The sequence below is a fragment of the Lepus europaeus genome, chromosome 15 (genome assembly GCF_033115175.1).
Source record: "Lepus europaeus isolate LE1 chromosome 15, mLepTim1.pri, whole genome shotgun sequence".
Taxonomy (NCBI): Eukaryota; Metazoa; Chordata; class Mammalia; order Lagomorpha; family Leporidae; genus Lepus; species Lepus europaeus.
Window position 1 is genome coordinate 64,572,457 of NC_084841.1, and position 25,294 is coordinate 64,597,750.

The 25,294-nt window shown below is 36.8% G+C and overlaps 1 protein-coding gene across 7 annotated transcripts in view; it reads right to left on the minus strand.

Annotated features, from left to right (window-relative positions):
- FER (FER tyrosine kinase) overlaps window positions 1–25,294 on the minus strand; it is a 427,785-nt gene that overhangs the window by 357,377 nt on the left and 45,114 nt on the right. For all 7 annotated transcript variants that reach the window (XM_062212305.1, XM_062212302.1, XM_062212303.1 and 4 more), the window contains 3 exons: window positions 19,283–19,549; window positions 5,629–5,802; window positions 3,303–3,402 (listed from right to left, as the gene is read on the minus strand). In XM_062212305.1, coding sequence (XP_062068289.1) covers window positions 3,303–3,402; window positions 5,629–5,802; window positions 19,283–19,489 — 481 coding nt within the window. In that variant the 5' untranslated portion in view covers window positions 19,490–19,549. The remainder of the gene's footprint in view (window positions 1–3,302; window positions 3,403–5,628; window positions 5,803–19,282; window positions 19,550–25,294) is intronic.

Genomic DNA, 25,294 nt, shown 5'->3' on the forward strand with positions numbered 1-25,294 from the left:
TACTGGTGAATCTCCACTGGTAAGAATGCAACCTTGTGTCCAAATCAGCTCCCAACCAAATCTAGAATCTATGGGGCCAGCACTGTGGCTCAGCGGGTTAAAGCCATGGCCTGAAGCACTGGCATACTATATGGGTGCCAGTTCAAGTTCCAGCTGCTCCACTTTCAATCCAGCTCCCTGCTAATGTGACTGGGAAAGCAGTGGAGGATGGCCCAAGTCCTTGGGCCCTGCACCCATGTAGGAGACCAGGAAGAGGCTCCTGGCTCCTGCCTTCAAATCAGCTCAGCTCTGGCTATTGTAGCCATTTGAGGAGTGAACCAGTGGAAAGAAGGTCTTCTCTCTGTCTCCACCTCTCTCTGTAACTCTTTCAAATAAATAAAAGAAATTAAAAAAAAAAAAAATCTAGAACCTACCCCTTAGGATAAGTTATTTCCAGATTTTGCCTCCAAAGAACTTCTCCAGTTAGATGTTCTATGTTGGACTATGCCTATAAATAGGCTTTCTAATAACTTCTAATAGCTAAAGTATTTACTCTGAATGCTAGTATCTATCTGAGAATCTACTGTCAGTCCCTGGCAGTCGGCCATTACAAAAGTGCCCCAGCCTGGCCCACAAGCTGAACTGCAGTTCTGACTTGCAGTCTATAAATGTGGAAAACTTGGCCACCATAGTCGTCATCTTTATAAAATATTAATAACTCACGAGGACTTCTATCTCTATAAACAAAGAGATCTTTAAAAACAAAATAAACTTTTCAAAAGTAAAAATTTTTACCTTTTAACTTATATATTAGTATAAACATACTTCTGATTATAAAAAAATTTATTTATATCTCATGTAAAATAGTTGTATATGCACTCACATTAACTATAGGACTTAATCAGAGAAACTAAGCTTCTGAAAATAGGAAAATACTATTACTGATACCTTTAGAAAGATGCGTATATGCTCACACACTTTAGCAAAGCACATTCAGTCAAATAATTCACTTCTTAAAACTACTTAAAAGTACGGTCTTCAGAGTCTCTTGTTGCCTTCTTACTGTTAACACAACACTAAGTAGTGTTTCATCTTAGATTAAAAGTAAAAAGAACAATTATCATCCATGAATCAGCTTTCATAATATAATCATCATGTATAATAGCTACTTAAAACTTTATTATGACATGCAAATTGTATTTTATTTTTAAATAAAAATAAACTAATATTAAAAATACATTTCAAAGTCTTGAGAGTAATTATGTATCTCTTTTTCTTACTAATTATTCTCTGACAGACACAAATCTAGTGTGAAATACACAGGCATAGACTAATTACTACAGTTGAACGAAGTCCACTTGTTCTGAGTGAAGTTAGATATTGATATCCATAATGTACTTGAAGTAACTTTAGAGTCTGAGCCAGGCATGAAATAATGAAATTTATAATATTGATGACTTTGATATATTAAGAAGTAATATTTAACATACAAAACTATTTCCAAACTAGATGATTTAGCAAAAGGAGCGCTTGTATAAAAAGTTAAACTTTGCATGATGGTGAGACTTGGAGATCTCAAGTAAAGTGTCAGATATAATATAAGTTCCTTGAATGCTTAGGAAATACTGCCTTGAATCTCAATAACTTAATCAGAACAAGTGCTCAGTAAATCCTTCATTACCTAAAAACTCTTTAAAGTGAGATAATTTTTCTAAATATAATCTTATTATTTATTATAATTAAGATATAAAAAATAGATTTTCAACTGTCATTTTTACTTTGCTTCACTAAAATAGTAAAGATAATTTCATTAAAAAGCATTTTAAAAGATATACCTGTATTAATAAACAGACTTTAATGTCAAACTACTGGCTGAAATACAAGAAAAATAGCAAACTATGAACATGGATTCATCTTCCCTAAAAAAGCAATAGAAGTTACTACAAGAAGCAGAAACTTGCAGTAACCAGGGTGAGAGGCACGGAGAGAGAAACACACACACAAAGCAAGTGTTGGGGAAAGATGGAGAGAGGGAGGGACAGAGCAGAGAAAGATAAGAGCAGGGTGGGGCCGGCGCTGTGGCACAGCAGGTAAAGCCACTGCCTGCAGTGCCAGCATCCCATATGGGTGATAGATAGAATCCCAGCTGCTCCACTTTCAATCCAGCTCTGATATGGCCTGGGAAAGCAGTAGAAGATGACCCAAGTCCTAGGGCACCTGCACCCGCAAGGGAGACCCAGAAGAAGCTCCTGGCTTCGGATCAGCGCAGCTCCAGCCATTGCAGCCAGTTGGGGAGTGAATCAGCAGATGGAAGACCCTTCTCTCATTCTCTCTGTCTCTCCTTCTCTCTGTGTAACTCTGACTTTCAAATAAATAAATAAATCTTAAAAAAAAAAAAATAAAGAAAAGAGGGGGGAAGTGAAAAGAGAGGCAGGCAGAAAGGGATAGAGTGAAGAAGAAATGTATCCAAATTGGTATACTTCTAATCTACTGAGAATAACAACAGTATGTTCATTGTAAAATACAATGCAAAATGTAGAAGTTGTTTGCTTCATTTGTATCTGTAAAACAGTGAAAAGATATAACATAAAAGACAAAGAAAAATATCTAAAAAGAGAAAGATTCAAAGAACCAAATGAAAACAGTTTCTAATAAAGCTTTTATTTTAAAAAGCTTTTCAACTTAAAAATAAACGAAAAATCCTCGACTTTTACAATTTCTAGACAGTCTAAATATGAATATTGTTTAGACACATTTAAATGCCAGGAAAATACTGCTCAATGATAGCAACAGTTAAAGAAGTTATGTGTATACTCTATGCCTAATCTCTACTGAAAGCTAACATTTAAAAATTTTAGACAGAAAATTACTTAAGTACTTAATAAGAACTCTAGTCATAAATCTATATAAAATATAAATAGCATGATTTTCTTTCCATTTACTTCGAAAACTTCTTATGAAATGTGAGGAATATAGACACAAAAAATTAAGGTAAGGACACAATGATGCTTTAAGTAATCTTGTCTTTGTCGTGCTCTGTAATTAAATAAGTAAATCTGACACTAGAGAGAAAGTTTAAAGCATTTCGTGGCATTCTATTACAAATGCTATGCAACTCCATTTGGTATAAATTACTCAAAAATACTCTCAATCATTCAAAAGAACAAAAAATCAGTAAAATTATACAGTTTGACAATTAGTCTATGTTGGTTTATTTTATAGATGAATTGTTCTAAATGGAATCATTCCACTGCTTATAAATTTTTTTCAAATGGTAAGAATAAAAATCTCTAAAGTAAATTCTTTTCATAACTTTGCCATACCTTTAGCTAAAGCTTCTTTATATTTTTCTTTGGCAGAATTCATTTCTTTAATTAACTGTCTGTAGTTGGATTTCAATTTCTCCAATTCTGTTTTTGTAACCTATGAAAAGAAACAAAATGGACAAATTTCTTAAGTGTTTAAATTTAAATTGTTCAAGAACTTAAATTTGAAAGGACTGATTTATATTTTACTATTTGTAGATAACAGTTGCTTTTTAATATACAATTATAAACAATAAATTTAAAAATTAGTTTAAAGTCAGTAAAAAATTCAATAGGATACAAAAACAGGCAAGCTTATTAAAAGGAAGAGCAAATCAAAAAAATGTCATTATCTAAAATTGAAATATCAACAAATTAATTTACAATGTATGGAAATCATTCTACAGCTAGAAAAAAACAATCAATTATTTATTTTAATTATACAAAATAACTTTGAATTATAAAAAACAGGCTTTTAAAAAGAAAAGCAATCAATAATAACATGGTCATCCTCTAAAATTAAAAGAACACTAAATTTCTTAGTGCATAAAAATATTCTGTGCAATTAAAAACACTAGCTAAAATATTTCTTTTAATTAAACAAAGTAACTTCGAGCTATCACATTTCACCAATCTTAAAATGCATTTCTTAAAAATCTCTGAAAAGAGGATGCAATCCATTTATAGGAACAACCACTGTTGGCCATGTTGCCTTTTCCTTCTCAAGAAACTCCTTTCAGGAATTTTAGGTAAAGTAATCAAAAGCTGACTAGTACATATACCTTCTAAGAGTAAGAAAATTACAGCATCAAAACCTAGATAAGAGGAATCAGCAAATTGGAAAAGAATTACAGAAGTCTTCTTTAAAGAAATTCTGTACCACAAAGGCTCTTGATTGCACAGAGGTTGAATAACAATATACAATGATTAACAGCTGATATAAATATGATTTCAAATCATTCTTTCAAGATAAAACTCGCTTTTAGGTTTTTAAGTTGCTTAAAAAACAAGTCATTATTCTGAAAGCTGACAAATTATATGGGAAAAGCAAGCATTTGTCTATCATTTCCTATATGAACCGTATTTTAAGGCAACCAAATAGGTGATATAGGAAGTTCCTTATAGGAAAATGTCAGCTAACAATTGTTATTAGGAAATGATAGAAGTAAAATAATGCAATTGCATAAACTACAATAAAACAATGGATCTAAAACAATGAAGATCAATCATTTCTACAGCTATTAGATAAAAGACCAATGGGAAACCTTTTTAATAGACTGATCAGGCTGACAACACTGGAATCTTTTAGTCAAGTTTAACATCACAAAAAGATAAAGCAGGCATTATACAACTCCTGAATGAAACAGGAAGTCTAAACCACTATCTATGATGTAATTTTGCCCAAAATTAACAATCAGAATCTTATCAAGTCTCTAGATCTAACTTCCAGTTTATAGGAAAAATAGAAGGTGAAGAAATATGTGAAATTACATCAGGCAAGGCTAACAGCAAAATCTGAAAGAAAGGAAATTTAATTCTATGGAACAAATTACCCAGAATCTTCTACAAGCAAATGCCGATTTTTAAGAAAGGGACAAAAAGGAGAACCTACAGATTAAAAGGGAATTATCATTCAATAGCAAAATGTAGACCATATTTGGATCCTGATTCAAGCAAATCACCTATAAAAACATTTGAAAAACTATCATTTGAACATATAGTATTCAATAATATTAAGGACTCATTATTACTATAAGATTAATGGTTGTGTGGTTATCTTTTTTAAGAAAAATCCTTTTTAACAGTAACAAAATATTTATAGATAAAAGATATCTTTGATTTTCATTAAAATGATACAGTGTAGAAGAAAATGTGGATGGGAAAATACAAACGGGGTCTATATGGGTGTCAGAGAGATGGGAGTTCAACTCTGTTCCTCTGTACACTTAATTAATTTCATAATAAAAATACTTTCAAAGGGTTATCAACAGAATCTGAATATGAAGATAAGTTAGGAAGACCTAAATTAACTTATTTTGCCTATATTTTGTTTTTTTTATTTATGCATATTTTTACATGCTATATCTTTAAAAGGCTAAACAGTTATTTCAATAAATATAAAAACTCTACAATAAGAAAGCATTTTTCCATAGTTTAAGTGGCAATATTTTATTTCCTTCTTAGGATTATATATTTCACAATGTATCATAGAATGAGTAATGTTTCATACTCAATAAAATATAATATCACTTGCTAGAGACATCAAACCTTTATTTGCAGGAAATAATGAAAAAATATTGCAGTGAGTTTAAAAAACAGTTACTTCCAATGCAGAAAGACACACCTTGATCATCTCTGCCTCTATCTGCTGATGAACACTGAGGTAACTTTTCTTCACCTGCTGTTTGTCCTTGATCATCATGGTGAGCCTGTGCAAGGGTCCAGAGTTCAGGTCTTCTGCATGTGTCTTCATTATCCTACTAAGTTGTTCCGTCTGATGAATCATAAGTAGCCACGACTTCAAAAAAAAAAAAAAAATAGAGAAAGTTAACATTTGTATTAGATAATTCCTATTAGTTGTATTAAGTTTTTTTTTTTGGGGGGGGGGTTGATTTTTCTATTTCTTTTTTTTTTAATTAAACTTTTATTTAATGAATATAAATTTCCAAAGTATAGCTTATGGGTTACAATGGCTTCCCCCCTCCCATAACTTCCCTCCCGCCCGCAACCCTCCCCTTTCCCGCTCCCTTTCCCCTTCCATTCATGTAAAGATTCATTTTCAATTCTCTTTGTATACAGAAGATCAGTTTAGTATATATTAGGTAAAGATTTCAACATTTTGCCCATATAGCAACATCAAGTGAAAAAACTACCATTGGATTACTAATTATAGCATTAAATAGCAATGTACAGCACATTAAAGACAGAGATCCTACATAATTTTTTTTTCAAATTAATTAATTTTCTATGCCATTTCCATTTTAACACCAGGTTGTTTTTTTTTTTTTCATTTCCAATTCTCTTTATATACAGAAGATCACTTCAGTATATAATTAGCAAAGACCTCATCAGTCTGCGCCCACACAGAAACGCAAAGTATAAAAATACTGTTTCAGTACCAGTCATAGCATCACTTGGCTTTAGACGACACATTAGGGACAGATCCCACATGGGGTGTAAGTACACAGTGACTCCTGTTGCTGACTTAACAATTTGACACTCCTGTTCATGGCGTCAGTAATCTCCCTAGGCTCTAGTCATGAGTTGCCAGGGCTATGGAAGCCTTTAGAGTTGTATTAAGTTTTTAAAATTGTTAAATATTTGACAAAGGTGCCAAAAATACACAAGAGGGAAAGGATGACCTCTTCAATAATTAACAGGGGAAACTGGATATCCACATGCAAGAGAAAGAAATTCAACTCTTACACAGAAATTACCTCAAAATGGATTAAAGTCCTAAATGTAAGACCTGAATCCATGAAACTTCCAGAAGAAAACAGGGAAAAAGCTCCTTGACAGTGGACTTGGCATGATTTTACAGATGGGTGATCAAAAGCAAAGGCAACAAAAGCAGAAATAAATAAATGAAGTTATATCAAACTAAAGAACTATAGAACAAAGGAAATAACAACATAAAAAGGCAACCTACAGTATGAGATAAAATATTTATAAACCATGTGTCTGTCTGGAAAAGGGCTAAATCCAAAATATATAAATAATTCATATAACCTAACAGCAAAAAAAAAAAACAAATAGCCCAATTTTAAAAATGTGTAAAAACTCTAAATAGATATTTTTCCATGAATATAGACAAATGACCAACAGACCCTAAAAAAAAGTGCTCAACATCATAAATCAGTGGGTAAATGCACATCAAAACCACAGCAAGATATCACCTTACACCTGCTAGAAGGACCATTATCAAAAAGACAATTGACAGCAAATATTGGCAAGAATGTGCAGAAAAGGGAAATATATACTGTTTGTAGGAAAAGAAGTTAGCCATTATGGAAAATAGTATGAAGGCTCCTCAATAAATTAAAACTAGGACTGCCATAGGACCTAGTAATTCCTCTTCCAAGTATTTATTCAAAGGAAATTAAATCAATGCCAAAAATATATCTGTACTCTCATTTTCACTGCAGCATTACTTGTAATAGTCAAGAAATAGAAACAACCTAAGTGTCCATCACTGATAAACGGATACAGAAACTGTGGTAAGCAACAGAATACTATTCAGCCATAAAAAGAGAGCCTGCTTTTTTACAATGTCAGATAAATCTAGAGGATATTATGCCAAGTGAAAAGGTCAGGCACAGAAAGATCAATACTGCATGATCTTACTTACATGTGGAATCTGAAAAAGTCAAGCTCATAGAATAGAAAGGTGGTTGTTAAGGGCTAAGGCATGAAGGAAATGGGCAAATATTGGTGAAAGGAATTGGAGTTCAAGTTATACAGTATGAATAAGTTCAAGAGACCTAATGCGCAACAAAACTATAGCTAATGATAATGTATGCTTAAAATCTGCTATGAGAGTAGATCTTCAGTGTTCTTATCAGAAACTGTGAGGTGACAGACCTGTCGATTAGCTTGATTGTGGTAATCATTTCAATGTACATGTGCATCAAAACATCAGGAAGTAACTATAAATACACACATTTTTTACTAAAATATTACAATAGGAAATTTTTTTAAAAATTGTATGAATTGGAAGCCTCTAAGGAGACAGATGGAAACAGGAAAAAGCATCTGAAGAAATAATGGCTGACATTTTTCAAAGCACAATAAAAATTTTTTTAAAAATCCAAGAAACTTAATGAATTCAAGCACAAGAATCAGGGGAAAAACACACCAACAGTACCATATCTAAGTAAAATGGTTGAGATACTCAACTACTTCATGATGATATCATAATAACTTTCAAAGACTGGTTACATACATGAAACTCCATCAATTCTATAACTCATTGTGATAATCATGTTCCTTAAAATTTTATTACAGCATTTAAAAATTGTTTCCTCTTGGGCATTTAGCCTAGCAGTTAAAATCCCAGTTAGGATGATCCCATCCCACGTTGGAGCACCTGGGTTCAATTTCCAGTTACAGGTCCTGACTCCAGCTTCCTGCTAATGCAGTGCCTGGGAGACAGCAATGAAGACTCAAGTAATTGTGTTCCTGCTTCAGCATGGGAGACTTGGATTGAGTTCCTGGCTCCTGGCTTTGGTCCAGCCCAGTCCTGGCTGTTTCAGGCATGGAGGTGGGGAGGTACACAAGTGGATGGAACGGCTCTCCCTCTTCCTTCTCCCTATCTCTGACCTCAAATTTTAAAGCAAATAAACACTTCCCTGCAAATATAACAGAAACTGAAGAGTCTCCTTCTCTACATCACTTCGTACAGCTCATGTCATGGTACCCAGGACTGCACGTGCTCTTCTCTATGAAGCTTTCTGAAGAATCAAAGGGGCTGTTACTTGGCAGTCAGCAGCAGGGGGCCTTCTGAGTTAAGTTTGTCCTTCAATTTCAGAGGAATTTCACTTTCTTTATTTAGTTAAAGCTTTTTTTTTGGACAGAGTTAGACAGTGAGAGAGAGAGACAGAGAGAAAGGTCTTCCTTCTGTTGGTTCATCCCCCAAATGGCTGCTACGGCTGGAAGCCAGGAGCCAGGTGCTTCCTCCTGGTCTCCCATGCGGGTGCAGGGCCCAAGCACCTGAGCCATCTTCCACTGCCTTCCCGGGCCACAGCAGAAGCTGTACTGGAAGAGCAGCAACCGGGACAGAACTGGTGCCCCAACCAGGACTAGAACACGGCGCCGCAGGTGGAGGATTAGCCTAGTGAGCCGCGGTGCCGGCCTAGTTAAAGCTTTTCTAACAAACGGTTGACAGTTTTAAGCCTCTCATTTCAAGTACTATATTGCAGATTATCAGATTATGATAGACAAATATAATAACCAAAATGAATCCAAATAAAAATATTTGTAGACAAAATAATAAACAATAAATAAATAAAATAAAAATAAACAATTTTTTAAATTAAATCAAAATAGTCAAATTCAATAGTTCATTTCTAAAGACTGGTACCAAATATGCTGAGCTGCAATAGCTCATTCATTGATGGATGTCAGAAGTAAGACTGCCACCAGTCTCATAGTAATATTATATTATTAATTTTAATTAATAGTATTAACACTTAATATTGATAATTATAATTAGTATTACTATCAATACTTAATAGTAATAGTAATATTACTGCTTAAACATTTAAGTCTAGAGGCTAGTGTGCGGTACAATGGGTTAAGCTGCCACCTGCAATGCAGCTCTCCACCAATGCACTCAGGAAAGCAGCAGAAGATGGGGCGAGTGCTTGCGCCCTTGCCACCTATGGGGAGACCCAGATAGAATTCCTGGCTCCTGACTTCAACTTGGCCCAGCCCCAGTCATTATGCTCACTTAGGGAGGGAACCAGAGGATCAAAGATTTTGTCTATACCGCACTCTGTAACTCTGCCTCTCAATTCAATTAAAAAAACCTTTAAAATATAATTGTCTAAATATCTAAACACAAATAAGGCCAGAAAAGAAATTACATTATGCTTTCTTTCCCAAAACTTTTTCCTCCACCTTCCTAAACTCAGTGTTCCTCAATTACTACTGTTCTTCTCAGACATAAAGGCCACGTTTCTTGCTCTGAGGAAGAAAATAACCAGAAAGGTAACTGCTGATCATTCCTGTCCTTCAGAAGTGAATCCCCTAACCTCAGTAGTCTTCTCCTGTCAAACATTAAAGGGCTGAATTAAAAACCCTCACAGTCCCTTCAGCTCCAACAGCCTGTGATCTGCTCACGTCCAGAGGGGACCCCTTAGTTGATCCAGCTCCAGAGGAACTTGGTTAACACAACGGTGGCCGATTTGAAAATGAGAGAAAATGAAGAATTACTGTTGGAATCCTGCGAGATGTTTACCTCCCTCTCTCTACCTTCTGAAAGACGGTCCTGCTGCTGCTCACTCTGCTACATCCCATCCCCTCTCCATGTCCTGTTCTGTTCTCTCTGTAAGCGTCACATTCCCCTTGATTGGCTCCTTCAGCTCAGTCCCATTCTACCCCCAAACCTGACCAATCCTTCCATCTACTGTGCTATTTTATCTTTTTAAACCTTTCAAATAATCTTTGGGGGGAAAAACAGGACATTTGCTCTCAAGATGGAGAAATGAGGCTATATACTTACAGCACCCCACTATTTTGAAATATTTAGATGTTACATTGTCATTGGTTGTATTTCATTGAAAGAAATTATGAATGACTAGTTGACCAAAAAACTTTATATGGATGAAATGGTCATTTATACACTCAATTATTGTTTATAGCCATTGTCTATATTCCCACTAAACGGGTCTTTTTGCTTTTTACTTGTTAAACTTATTTGGTGAAGTATTAAGCCTTTTTACTGTAATGTACATTTAAAATATGTTATCACAAAACTAAGAAAAAAAGGTAGAAGGGTAGAAGGAAAGAGGGAGGATGAGAATGTCATTGTGTCCTTAGACTTGCATCTACAAATCATATTGAATCTGTTAAAAATTAATTAAAATGAAAATGAAAACAAGGGGACTACTTGAACAAAGCTACACATAGCATACATTTTCTTATACCCCAAGGAAAAAAAAATATTACTGGCTTGAGATTTTTTTAATTTTAGAACACTTTGAAATTCTGAGTTGCATATGAAATAATATTATTAATTTATCATAAAAATATTATTTTTACCTGGAATGTATGATTTCAAAAGATTTTTAAAATTCTTAAATGTGATTTTTTTGGGGGTGCACTATTCTTTTGTGATCAAAAATGTTTCTAGAAATACATGCATCACTGTTTCACAATTTAAAAAGGGAAATCTCTCTGTTTCTCCCTCTTGCTCTTTAATTCTGATTTTCAAATAAATAAAACTTAAAAAAAAAAAAAAAGAGGTGGAGCAGCACTATGGCATAGTGGGTTAAGCCACCATCTGCAGCACCAGCATTCTATATGGGCAACAATTTGAGTCCTGGCTGCTCCACTTCCAATCCAGCTCCCTGCTAATGTACTGGGAAAGCAGCAGAAGATGGCCCAAGTCTTTGGGCTCCCACAACCATGTGGGAGACCTGGAAGAAATTCCTGGCTCAGGCCTGGGCCAGCCATGGCTGTTGAGACCTTTTGGGAGTGAACCAGCAAATGGAACATCTCTCTACCTCTCTCTCTCTCTCTCTCTTTCTCTCTCTCTATCACTGTAATTCTGACTCTCAAATAAATACTTTAAAAAGAGACAGAGAGAGAGAGAGAAATAACGAATCAAGCTACTAAAATTTTATTCTCCTCTGTCTTCCCAAAAAGAGATGAGCTGCAGACATTAAATATCATCTTACATTTCTAAAACAATTAACAAAAATTTTAAAATGCCTGTTTTACACATAAGTGGTCAACAGTAGTGTCAGTAATATTAGATATAAAGAAAGTATACCTCTTTTTTTTAAACATTTATTTATTTTATTGGAAAGTCAGAGTTACACAGAGAGAGGAGAGGCAGAGAGAGAGGTCTTCTATCTGCTGGTTCACTCCCCAATTGGCTGCAACGGTAGGAGCTGTGCCGATCCAAAGCCAGGAGCTAGGCGCTTCTTCAGGGTATTCCCATGTGGGTGCAGAGGCCCAAGGACCTGGAACATCTTCTGCTGCTTTCCCAGACCATAACAGAGAGCTGGATTGGAAGAGGAGCAGCTGGGACTCAAACCTGGGGCCGTATGGGATGCTGGCACTATAGGCGGCGGCTTTACCCGCTACGCCACAACACTGGCCCCAGAAGTATACCTCCATCTATCTCTGTCTCTGTCTCTCTATCACTCTGCACTTTTTTTTTTAAGATTTTTTTTTTTTTTATTTGACAGGCAGAGTTACAGAGAGAGGTAGAGACAGAGAGAGAGGTCTTCCATCTGCTGGTTCACTCCCCAGAAGGCCGCAACGGCCAAAGCTGTGCCAATCTGAAGCCAGGAGCCAGGAGCTTCTTCCAGCTCTCCCACATGGGTGCAGGGGCCCAAGGAACTGGACCATCTTCTACTGCTATTCCAGGCCATAGCAAAGAGCTGGATCGGAAAAAGAGCAGCCAGGATTAGAACCAGCACCCACATGGGATGCCAGCACTTCAGGCTAGGGCATTAACCCACTGAGCCACAGTGCTGGCTCCTATCACTCTGCACTTAAAATAAAGAAGAATAAACAAACATTTTTAAAGGTAGGGTGGCAGGCACTTTGGTGCAGCGAGTTAAGCCACTGCATGCAATACCTGCATGCCTTATGAAAGTGCCTGGGATTGAGTGAGTCCTTTCTCCACTTCTGATCCAGCTTCCTGCCACTGCACCTGGAGGGCAGAAGATAAGTACTTGATTCCCTGACACTACTGGGGGGGGGGGGGATCTGGACAGAGTTCCTGGCTCCTGGCTTTGGCTTGGCCTGGCCTCAGGTGTTGCAAGGCATTTGGGGAGTGAACCAGAGGATGGAAAATTTCTCTTTCTCTCTCTCTCTCTCTCTCTCTCTCTCATTCTCTTTCTTGCTCTGCCTTCCAAATAAATACAAATAAATAAGCCTTTTTTTAATTCAAAAAACAAAATAAGGAAGTAAAACTAAACTTTGTATTCAATTTTGGGAAAATGGAAAACTATAGACGGACAGAATGTGTATCTCCTGGAAAAGCACATCACATCCTTTCATGTTTTCTACCTTTGAACTAACAGATGTGTTGTGAAGTAAATCAATATTCCATAAGCAGGGAGTAACTTAAGTGTTCTGAGTTCATTATACCAAAAAATATTTATTCTGGGACACTGAGTCAAAGAATAACTACTGGAGCTATAATTACAGTAAAGCACTGAAAATAATCAACAAGATGACTCAAGCTTGAAAGATACGTAAATAATAGCTGTCATAAATAGCTGTTCACTGCAGACTATAGCCCCAAACGACTTGCTTTCTTACTTCTTGCTTAAATCTTTTCTAAATGCAGTATGAAAATTCCACGAAGAATGCATAGTTTTTGCATAACACAGTAACTCAAAATAAACAGATCCCTAAAACAGCAGTTTTTATTCTGAGTATGCCTATTACATAAGAACATTGGAGTCTTGAAGCCTTTATGGGATACAGAAATCCAGAAAATAACATTAAACTTCTCTAAAACAGGTTTTCAAAAAGTCAACTGCAAGTGCAAAAGGAAACCTTAAATATTCCCTATTCCTAAGAGCCTCCATTTCTTCATTTTCTTTAAAGCTTTCTGGCATACCTGCTCAGGAATTCACATTTTCAATAAGAAGAAACTAGGATCCTTTTAAAAACACTAATTTTTTAGTCTTATAACCACAGGTGCTGATTTAACAGGCTTTGGATGGCTCCCCAAGTAGTTCTAATGTACACGTTTGCTGTACCCAAATATTTGTGCCCCCAATTATCACTGGGTTTTATAAGTTACAGAAATTAAAACCACAGATCTTATGGACAAGTGAGATGAGAGGCACAAAACTCAAAAAGTAATCAAGGAATATATCTAAGAAGTCAGGAACCTAATAAAAACTTTGCAGTTTTACACATATTAATTGTTGAGAAATACGTAACCACTACAATAAACACAGCACTCTACCTTGAAAAGAACTGGTTTGCTTGTCAAAGTAAGTTTCAGAAGGTTTGCAACTTATAACTTACTGCAAAGTAGCAGAGTTATCTGAAATTGGACAGAAAGTTGCAATACCCCATGTGGAAGGATGTGGCTCAAAACCAAGTATTAAACAAAGGTAACCAACAAAGGACTGAAATATAAGTTTGATATATATTTCTATACATTCTGCCTCAACAGGTTACAGCTTTTTTAATTCACCTACTGCTTCCTCCAGTTCCACACATTAACAAAATTCATGTTATGTTCAAATTGTTTCCTAATATATCAATTGTGTTGCAGCAATTTTCATATCAAGCATCATATCAGAATCGATTACCAGCCAAACTTGATAAAAATCACTTTCAAAATACATACAATTGACACTCTAGTTGGACAGGTTCAAGTTACATTATATGTGGTATTAAGTGACTACAAATAATGAAGCTGGTTCACCAAAAAACATTTTTCATTAGTTTTTATTCCCAAGTATATATGAATCACTGACATTTCAATTTACTTTGTGTTTAACAGATAAGCCAATATCACCTTTCAATTAAGTTATATTATCTAAGGATTAGTTGTCTCACTACTACTTTAGACAGAGTGTACTACTTTAGACAAGTGTAATTTTAGGTGAATAAGAAAACAAAGTAAAATTATTCTTTAGCACAGAATAAAACAAGTACTCAAAATAAAATAGCTATCAACCATATGAAAAGCTGTTCAATTTCAATCAATGTTAGAGCAATATAAAATAAAACCATAGTAGATATAATTTCTTACCTATCAGATGAAGAAAATTCAGAAGTTTAACAACACACTCTGTTGTCCAGATTAAATTGGAATCTGGCATCCTCATATATTTCTAATAAATATACAAGATCTACAGAGGAAATACTTACATTGTCAACCTGACACTAAATTAAATGCACATTTACATTTTGGGCTGAGAAATCCCATTTCCAGGAACTTAGTGAAGGCATTCATAATGATATAAAAGTGCATCTATACAATAGTACTCATGGCAGCATTACTTGCAATTGCAAAATCCTGTGAAATCTTAAATTCCATACACTGTAAATTGTTTTTTTTATTTTTTCTTTTTTAACTTTTATTTAATAAATATAAATTTCCAAAGTACAACTTTTGGATTATAGCGGCTTTTTCCCCCCATAACCTCCCTCCCACCCACAACTATCCCATCTCTTGCTCCCTTTCCCATCCCATTCACATCAAGATTCATTTTCAATTATCTTTATATACAGAAGACCAATTTAATATATAGTAAGTAAAGATTTGTGTGTGTTTGCACCCACACAGAAACACAAAGTATAAAGTACTGTTTGAGTACTAGTTATACCATTAATATCCAAAATACCAGGACAAAGGTTTATAACAGGATTATAAAAAGGAATATTTAAGACATTATTATGCCAAGAAGTAAAGAAGAAGGGCAGGCATTGTTGCACAGCAGTTAAGCTGCCTCTTGGGATGGACACATCCCATACCGTAGTGCCTGGGATGCAATCCAGGCTCCCCGACTTGTGGTCCAGCTTTCTGCTACTACATCTGAGAAGCAGCACTTGATGGCCCAAATACTTGGGTTCCTGACACTCACAGGGAGGACCAGATGGAGTTCAAGACCCAGAGTTCTGGGCTCCTGGCTTTGGACTGGCCCAGCCCTGGCTTTCACAGGCATTTGGGGATTGAACCAATGAATAAAAGATCTCTCTCTTGATCACTCGCTCTCTCTCCCCAATGAATGAAAGATCCCTCTCCCTCTCTCCCTCTCTTTTCTCTCTCTCTCTTTCTCTCTGTGTATGTGTGTGTGCGTGCATGTGTGTGTGTGTGTCTCACTCTTCCTTTCAAATAAATATATAAAACTTTAAAAGAAGAAGTAAAGAAGAGCTTTAGGATGATGGGGAAACAAAAGTCCAGGGATTTGGAAGCAAAGACAGCCTAGGTCTCCATCTCCCAATACTACTTCCAAAGTAACTCAAACAACCATGCCCCTCAGGATTAAAGACAATGCACACATTTCAAATAGCCTTAAGTAATAAAGAAAAATTCAGGGGATCATGATGCCTGTATCCCATGGCAGAGTGCCTGGAATGAGTCACCTCTGCTTCTGCTCCAGCTTTCTGCTAACTGCACCCTGGGAGCCAGCATATGATAGCTCAAGTCCTTGGGTCCCTGCCACCCAAGTGAGAGACCTGAATGGAGTTTCTGACTCCTGGCTCTGGCTGGCACAGCCCTAGCTATTGCAGCATTTGGGGAGTGGACCAACAGATAAAAGATCAAGCCATCTCTCTCAGCAGATACAAGATCTCTCTCTATCTCTGTATGTGTGTGTGTGTGTGTGTGTCACTCTGCCTTTCAAATAAATAAATCACTAAAAAAAAAACCTCAATAATTAGTGCACAGAGTGACTGGATCACAGGATACCTGAAAGCTGGTACAACATTATTTCTGTGCATGTCTATGAGGGTTTTTCCACAAGAGACAGCATCTGAATCAGTCAACTAAGTAAGAGATTCATCCTCACAGTGTCAGCTTTTGTTTTTTCTTCATACTATATGTTGAATTCTTTATTTAGTGTAGGGTCAATCTTATGAGCATAAAGTTAACTGAAAATAGATCTTTTTAAAAATAAGAATGGGAGGGGCTGGCGCTATGACCTGTAGCACAGCCGGTTAAAGTCCCGTTCCGCAGTGTCGTCATCCCATACTGGCACAAGTTTGTGTCCCAGTTGCTCTACTTCCAATCTAGCTCTCTGCTATGGCCTAGGAAAGCAGTAAAGATGCCCCAAGTTCTTTGGCCCCTGCACCCACGAGGGAGACCTGGAGGAGGCTCCTGGCTCCTCGCTTTGGATCTACACAGCTCCGGCCATTGTGGCCACCTGGGGAATGAACTAGCAGATGGAGGACCTTTCTCTCTCTCTCTCTCTCTGCCTCTGCCTCTCTGTAACTCTGCCTTTCAAATAAATAAATAAATCTTAAAAAAAAAAATAAGAAGAATGGGAATAGGAGAGGGAGGAAGAAAAAGGGTAGGAGTGTAAGCAGGAGGGAGGGTAGGGTAGGAAGAACAACTGTGTTCCTAGATTTGTATGTAAGAAATGCATGAAGTTCGTATACCTTAAGTAAAATTAATTAAAAAACATTCATCCTCACCAACATGGGCAGGTATCATGCAGTGTAATAAGAACTTAACAGAACTAGAAGGATGAAGAAGGGCTCACTTGCTCTGTCTTCTGGAGCTGAGACATCCCTCTCCTCCTGAAGTCAGAATTAGAACTCCAAGTCCTAGGACCTTTATACTCTGAGAATTACATCAACAGCCCCCCAGGTTCTCAGGCCTTGGCCTCAGACTGGGAGAACAGGATCAGCTCTCCCAGTTCTCAGGCCTTCATCCTTAGACTGAATTACATCACTGGCTTGCCCAGTTCTCCAGGCTGCAGATAGCACACAGAGGGACTTCTCGACTTCCCTGTTACATATATACATTCCCCTCTGCTTCTCCTTCTCTGGAGACTCTGACTAAAACAGAAACAATACTGTGGGACACCACTATCAACCTTTTTGACCGTAAGAGTATATATTCTTATGATGGAGTATACATACAACATTTACCAAAACAGACCTCATTCTGGGTCATAAAACAAGTAGTATTCAAAAATTTAAAAACATGTAGTTATACAAAATAAGTTTTTGGAAAACTAAATTCAGAATACCTAACAAAAATACATTTGGAAAAAACCAACTATTTGGAAATTAAATAACAATCTTTCAAAGAACACACCCATCAAAAAAAGACATCAAAAAGGAAACTAAATGTAATCCTAACTATAAGAAAATTAAAATAAGCATGGAAAAATTTCTGGATACAGGCTGGCGCCACAGCTCAATAGGCTAATCCTCCACCTGTGGCACTGGCACCCCAGGTTCTAGTCCCGGTCCAGGTGCCGGATTCTGTCCCGGTTGCTCCTCTTCCAGGCCAGCTCTCTGCTGTGGCCCGGGAAGGCAGTGGAAGATGGCCCAAGTGCTTGGGCCCTGCACCCACATGGGAGACCAGGAGAAGCACCTGGCTCCTGGCTTCGGATCAGCGCGGTGCACCAGCTGCAGCGCGCCGGCCACAGCGGCCATTGGAGGGTGAACCAACAGCAAAGGAAGACCTTTCTCTCTGTCTCTCTCTCTCACTGTCCACTCTGCCTGTCAAAAAAATTAAAAAAAAAAAAAATTCTGGATACAGATGAAATAGTACTTGGAGAAAAATTCAGAACACTATAAACTTGTATTACAAAAGAAGACAGGTCTCAAATCAGTGATCTCAGCTTCCACCTTAATAAACCAAGGGAAGAGGGAGAGCAAATGAAAAAAAAATTAAGAGGAAGAAAAATCAGTAGACTTCAAAGCTGAAATCAAAGCAACAGAAAAGAAATCTTTTTAAGTCAACAAAATCAAAAGGGCGTTCTCAGATAATATGAGGAAAATTGATAAACTTCTACCCAGATTGGTCAGAAAAAAGGGAGAAAACACAAATTTCCAATATATGGAATGAGATAAGGTAACATCACTCCAGAAATAGACAAAGAAAAACCACATGACAAGACCCAACACAAATTCATGAAAAAAATTAAGCCAAGTAAGACTGGATGGAATTTCAACAAACTTATAGGAAGTATCCATCTATCTATATAGATACGTATCTATATAGGTATTTTATATCTCTTATATAATTTACAGAAAATATCTATCTATGGATATCTAAGTATCTACATATATATATAGATATCTAGATAGATAGATAGATATAAATAGATATAGTTCATCCAGTGGATTTAAGAGGGACTAATTTATTGATTTACCAGTATTTCAGCAAAGAAATGACAGAAAATAAGAGAGACCTATGAGTTAAAATATTTCAAACAATTCATCAAAGAATTCAGGAATATGGGCTAAAATTTTCTTTGCATCAAAGGAAAAAATCAGCAAAGGTCAACTGACCCAAAGCAGAAAACAAAATTCAAAAATCCATTATTTCTAACAATAGCTCTCAAGTCTGACTAATCATTAGAATAGCCTGTATATTTATTTACAGAAAAAACTTCAAAGTCCCTCTGTAGACCTATTGAATTAGAATATCAGGAGGTAAGTTCCCAAAATAATGTTGGAAACCTTCCCCCATAAGATTCTGATACTCAGCAAAAAATTCTGGAACCACTGTCCTAGTATGCTAATATGGGTATGCTCACTCAATAGTATGATCTATTTGCTGTGAGTATAATTATGATGTTATATGCGATGAATGATGAAATTATTATTCTTACCTTAGATACATTGCTGACATAATTCATCTGTACAGTACTTTCCTTATCAACTTGATTACAAAGGTTCTGTAAAGTAGATGCATATTCTTTATCACTTTTTATTCTCAGAGCCATAAATTTCTTCACTGTTTCCAGTAACCGTAATTCCCAGTCTTGCAATTTTAACACAGCTTCGTGTGAATTCTTCAGGTCACTCCCAAACCCCATTTTTGTAAGGCACTGCTTGTCCTTCTCACTGCACAGTTCAGCTTTCTAATCAGCACATATCTGTGTATGTTAAACAGAAGGGAAAACATCTTAAATCAAAAGGAAATTAGTCTTCAAAGCAAAAATATAACCTACTCTTTTCAGGGTAAAAAAATCATTATAATTCAATATTTTCTCTCAAAGTTCAGGAACAAGATAAGAATGTCCACTCTATTGTTGATTTCTATTCAAATTATATTAGCGTTCTTAGCCATTACAATGAAATAAATTAAATAAAAGACATTGAGGTGGGAAAGAAAGAAGGAAAATTAATTCTGCTTGCAGATGACATCATCTAGCATGCAGAAAATCCTAAACAACGGAAAAAAACCATCAGAATTAGTGAATGAGTTTAGTAATATTATAGGATACAAAATCAATATATAAAAGTTAACTGTGTTTCTATATATCAACAATGATCAATCTGAAAGCAAAACTTAAGAAAATACTCACAATAGCATCAAAAAATTAAAATACTTAGGAATAAACTAAAAAATATTGTTGTAAGAAATTTTTAACTAATTTATATTCTTAAAACTTAAAACATTGTAAGAAATTTGTAAAACATTGCTGTAAAATACCTTGAATGATTCATATTCAAAGACCAAAAGATTTACTACTTTAAAAGCAAGATTTATCTTAAATCTATACTAATAACTCAGCTACACTTTTTACAGACATCGACAGCTGATCTTAAAATTCATATGGAAATACAAGGAAGCCAGAATAAACACAAAAATACTTTAAAAGAAATATAAAATTGGAGGACTCACAGGATCTAGTTTCACACTTAACTAAAAAGCAATCGAGACCGTACTGGCAGGGTCAGTGTTGTGGTACAGTAGGTTAAGCTGCTGCTTGCAATGCCAGCAATTAAATATGAGTGTAGGTTCTAGTTCTGGCTATTCCACTTCTGATCCAGCTTCCTGCTAATACTCCTGGGAAAGCAAAGGCAGCCCAGGTACTTGAATTTTTAAGTTAAGGTCCCAGGTACTCGGGGTCTTTCCACCCATATAGGAGACCCAAATGGAGTTCCAGGCTCAAGGCTTTGTCCTGGCCCAGGGCTGTTGAGACATCTGGGGAATGAACAAGTGGATGGAAGATATCCATCTCTCTTTCACTCTCTGTCTCTCCCTCTCTCTCAGTAACTCTGCCTGCCTTTCAAATTAACAACAACAACAAAAAAATCTTAAAAAAAAAAAAAAAAAGACAGTATTAACATATGGACAAACATAGAGGTCAATGGGATAGAGGAAAGGATCCTGATAAAAATCTTCACATTTATGGTAAAATAAAAATTCTGCAAGAGTATCTAGTCTATTCAATAATGTAAAAAAAAAAGTTTTTCAACAAATGGTCCTGGGACTACTTGACCACACAAACACAAAATTAACTTGAAATAAAACTAAAACAATAAACTCTCAGAAGAAAAGACAATCTTCATAACACTGGTTTCTTAGCTACAAAAACAAAAAACACAAGCAACAGGGCAAGAACATATAAATTGGATTTCATCAAAATTAAAAACTGTGTTTCAAAGTACATCATCAAGAAACTGAAAACAACCCATAGAAAGGGAGAAAATAATTGCTATATATGAGGAAATAATTCTTACAACTCAATAATAAAAAGATAATCCAATTAAAATGGCAAAAGATATGAACAGACATTTCTCCAAAGATTAACAGATGCCTAATAAGGACATGGAAAGATGTTCAATATCATTAGTCAATACAATGACATACTACTTCATACCACAGTGTCTATAATCAAAAGAGACAGATAATAACAAAGTGCTAAGGACTATGGAAAGATTGGAACTCTTATACCCTGGCACTAGAAACATAAAGCCATGCAGCCACTACAGAAAATAGTATATGGGCCAGCGCTGTAGCATAGTGGGTGAAGCTACCACCTGCAGTGACAGCATCCCAAATGGGCACCAGTTCAAGTCCTGGCTGTTCCATTTCCAATCCAGTTCTCTCCTATGGCTTTGGGAAAGCAATGGAAGATAGCCCAAGTCCTTGAACCCCTGCACCCACGTGGGAGACCTGGAAGAAGCTCCTGACTCCTGGCTTTGGATTGGCACAGCTCTGGCCATTGCAGCCATATAGGGAGTGAACCATTGGAAGGAAGACCAACATGTATCTCTCTCTCTCTATCTCTCTCTCTCTCCCTGTCTCTCTCTCCCCACCTCAGCCTCTCTGTAACTCTGCCTTTCAAATAAAATAAATAAATCTTTAAAAAAAGAAAATAGTAATGGAAGCTCCTCAAAAGGTAAAACATGGGAAAAACAACTACCAGAAATTCCACTCTTAGCTACAGACTCAAGTAAAATGAAAACATATGTGTACACAAAAACTTATGTTTCAAGCCCCATTATTAATAACAGCCACCATGTGGAAACAACTCAAATATCCATCAACTGATGAATGGATAAATAAAAGTATAAATATCAATCAAAAGGAATATTACTGGCAATTACAAGATATGAGGTATTGTTACAGGGTACAACATGGACGAAACTTGAAAATCTTCTGTTAAATGAAAGAAACCAGACATTTAAAAATATATTTCAGGATTCATTTATGTAAAATGTCCAAAATAGGCAAATCAATAGTAATAAAAAGCATATTGGTGGTTGCCTAGGGCTGGTGAATTTGGGAAGAAGTGCAGAGTTCATGGTACTGGGATTCTTTTTGGGGCAACAAAAATGTTCCAAGATCATATGCTGTGATGACTGCACACCTATACTAAAGACAATTGAACTGTACAGTTTCAATGGATGAATTCTTTGCTATATGAATTAGCACTCAGAAAAACTGTTTAAAAATCACTACAGCATAACTTATGATCATCTAAAGGTCAGCTATCATAAACTTCCCCCAAAATATACTGATTGTAATACTATAAATTCTGAAAACTACAACAGAATTTATTTTGTGCCTGAGTTTTACAAAATTTCAGGCAGTGAATCTTTCAGATCCAGTTGGAAGAAATGGAAAAACATAACTTTAATCTTTGTTCATCTACACCAACAGTCAGTTTCTTATTAATTCAGCTGATAGCTTGTAAGCTACAGGGAAAAGAACAGGAGTTATATCTCTCTAATTTCAGGGATCTCATCTAATGACAGAGCAGCTGGGATTCAAACCAGCATTCCAATATAGGATACCCCACTGCACAACAATGCTGGTCCCAAGCATAGAAAATATTTCTAAAAGAAAACATGCAGAGTAACAGGAACACAAGGAGTGGGAAAGATATTTGTTATTGTATTTAAGAAAAAATGGAGGGCTAGTGCTGTGGAACAGCTGGTTAATGCTCTGGCATGCAGGGCCAGCATCCCATACGGGCGCCGGTTTAAGTCCCGGCTGCTCCACTTCCAATCCAGCTCTTTGCTATGGCCTAGGAAAGCAGCGGAGATGGCCCAAGTGTTTGGGCCCCTGCAACCGTGTGGGAGACTGAGAGGAAGCTCCTGGCTTGGATTGGCTCAGCTCCTGCCATTGTGACCATTTGGGGAATGAAACAGCAGATGGAGGATCTCTCTCTGAGTGTGTCTACCTCTCTCTATAGTTCTTTCAAATAAATAAAATAAATCTTTAAAAAAAGAAGAAAAAGAAGCCATTACAGGGGCCAGCACTGTGGTGTAGTGGGTAAGGCCGTCTCCTGCAGTGCTGGCATCCCACGTGGGAGCCAGTTCGAGTTCCAGCTGCTCCATTTCCCACCCAGCTCCCTGCTAATGTGCCTGAGAAAGCCAACAGAGGATGGCCCAAATCCTTGGGCCCCTGTACCCATTTAGGAGATCAAGAGGAAGCTCCTGGCTCCTAGCTTCAGATTGGCCTATCACCATCCATTGCAGATACTGGGGGAGTGAACCAGTGGATGAAAGACCTCTCTTTCTCTCTTCCTCTCTCTCTCTCTCTCTCTCTCTTTCTCACTCTCCCTCTCTCTGCCTCTGCCTCTCTATAGCTCTGCCTTTCAAATAAATAAATCTTAAAAAAAAAAAAAAAGAAGCCATTACAGGATCTAGAATTGACAGAACAAATGAAGATGGAAGAGTCTTGACCTGAATGAATAAGGGAACAAAAAAAAAAAAGAACACGGAGCTACTTTAAGAAAAAATACATTAATTTCTACCAGAAATAAATCATTAGGTAAAATATTAAGGCAAAAGATCCAAATTTGGGAATCAACTGCTTAAAAGCAATAGATGAAAACAACAGAATAAATGTTGACAGAAAGTCAGAGAGTCAAGGACAAAACCCACGAGGATCTACCAATCCAAGAATGCAAGCAGGAGGGGCAGAGGTTTGGTGCAACAGTTAAGATGCCTCTTGGGAAGTCCACATCTCACATGGGAGTGGCTGGTTCAAGTATCAGCTCCTCCACTTCCAATCTAGCTTGTTTTTTTTTTTTTTTTTGTTTTGTTTTTTTTTTTTTTTTTTGACAGGCAGAGTGAACAGTGAGAGAGAGACACACACAGAGAGAAAGGTCTTCCTTGCCATTGGTTCACCCTCCAATGGCAGCCACGGCCGGCGCACTGCAGCCAGCGCACTGCACTGATCCGAAGCCAGGAGCCAGGTGCTTCTCCTGGTCTCCCATGCGGGTGCAGGGCCCAAGCACTTGGGCCATCCTCCACTGCACTCCCAGGCCATAGCAGAGAGCTGGCCTGGAAGAGGGGCAACCAGGACAGAATCCAGTGCCCCGACCGGGACTAGAACCCAGTGTGCTGGTGCCGCAGGACCTATTGAGCCATGGCGCCAGCCTCAGCTTGCTTTTAATCTGTACCCTGAATGGCTCAAATACCTGGGTCCTGCCACCCATGTGAGAGAACTGGAATGAATTCCAGGCTCTTGGCTTTGGCAGACCCAGTTCTGGCTATTATGGAAAAAAAATGGAAGTCTCTCTCTCTACCTCTCTCTCTCTCCCCCCTCCCTCTCCTCTTCTCTCCTCATCTCTCCTCTCTTCTCCCTTCCCCTCTCCTCCTTCTCCCTCTTCCCCTCTCCCTCTCTCAAATAAACTGAAAATAAATAAGTAGAAAATTTTTTAGATGAGAACAGGAAAAGCCAACCAAAGGATAGAGTATAGAAAGGATAAAAGGCATTTGGCTGAGTCACAGACATTAGGAGGGGGGAAAAAAAGGATACTAGAAACATCAAATGTCACAGAGAAATGTGAAAACTGCAAAAGAAAAATATTATTTTCCCTTTGGACAAATGGTAAGGACTTATTTGGTGTTTAACTTAATTATATTTAATGCAATTGCTTTCTGTTTCTCTGTGTGCCTTGCTGCCTCTCAAATAAATAAATAAATACAGCACAAAAAGCACAATCAATAAAATAATTAATAAGTTAAACTTCATTAGAGCTAGAATTATCTGCTCCATGAAATACTCTGTCCAGAAATACTCTCTCCGGAAAATTAAAAGACAAGCCATAGACTTAGATATTCCTTATAAAAGATTATTATCCAAAATTGCAAAGAAATTATAAAACCCAACAGTAAGAAAAGAAATAATCCAATTTAAAAATTGGCCAAAGACCATAATAGACAACTCACTAAATATGTCCTACAGGTACCCAATATGCATATGAGCAGATACTCCATATCATATGTCTTCAGGGAAATTAACATCAAAGCAATGAAATACCACCTCACATTTATTAGCATGGCCAAAATCCAGGACACTGATTACACCAAATGCTGGCAAGGACATGCAACAGCAGGAACTCTTATTCATTGCTGATAGGTATGTAAAATGG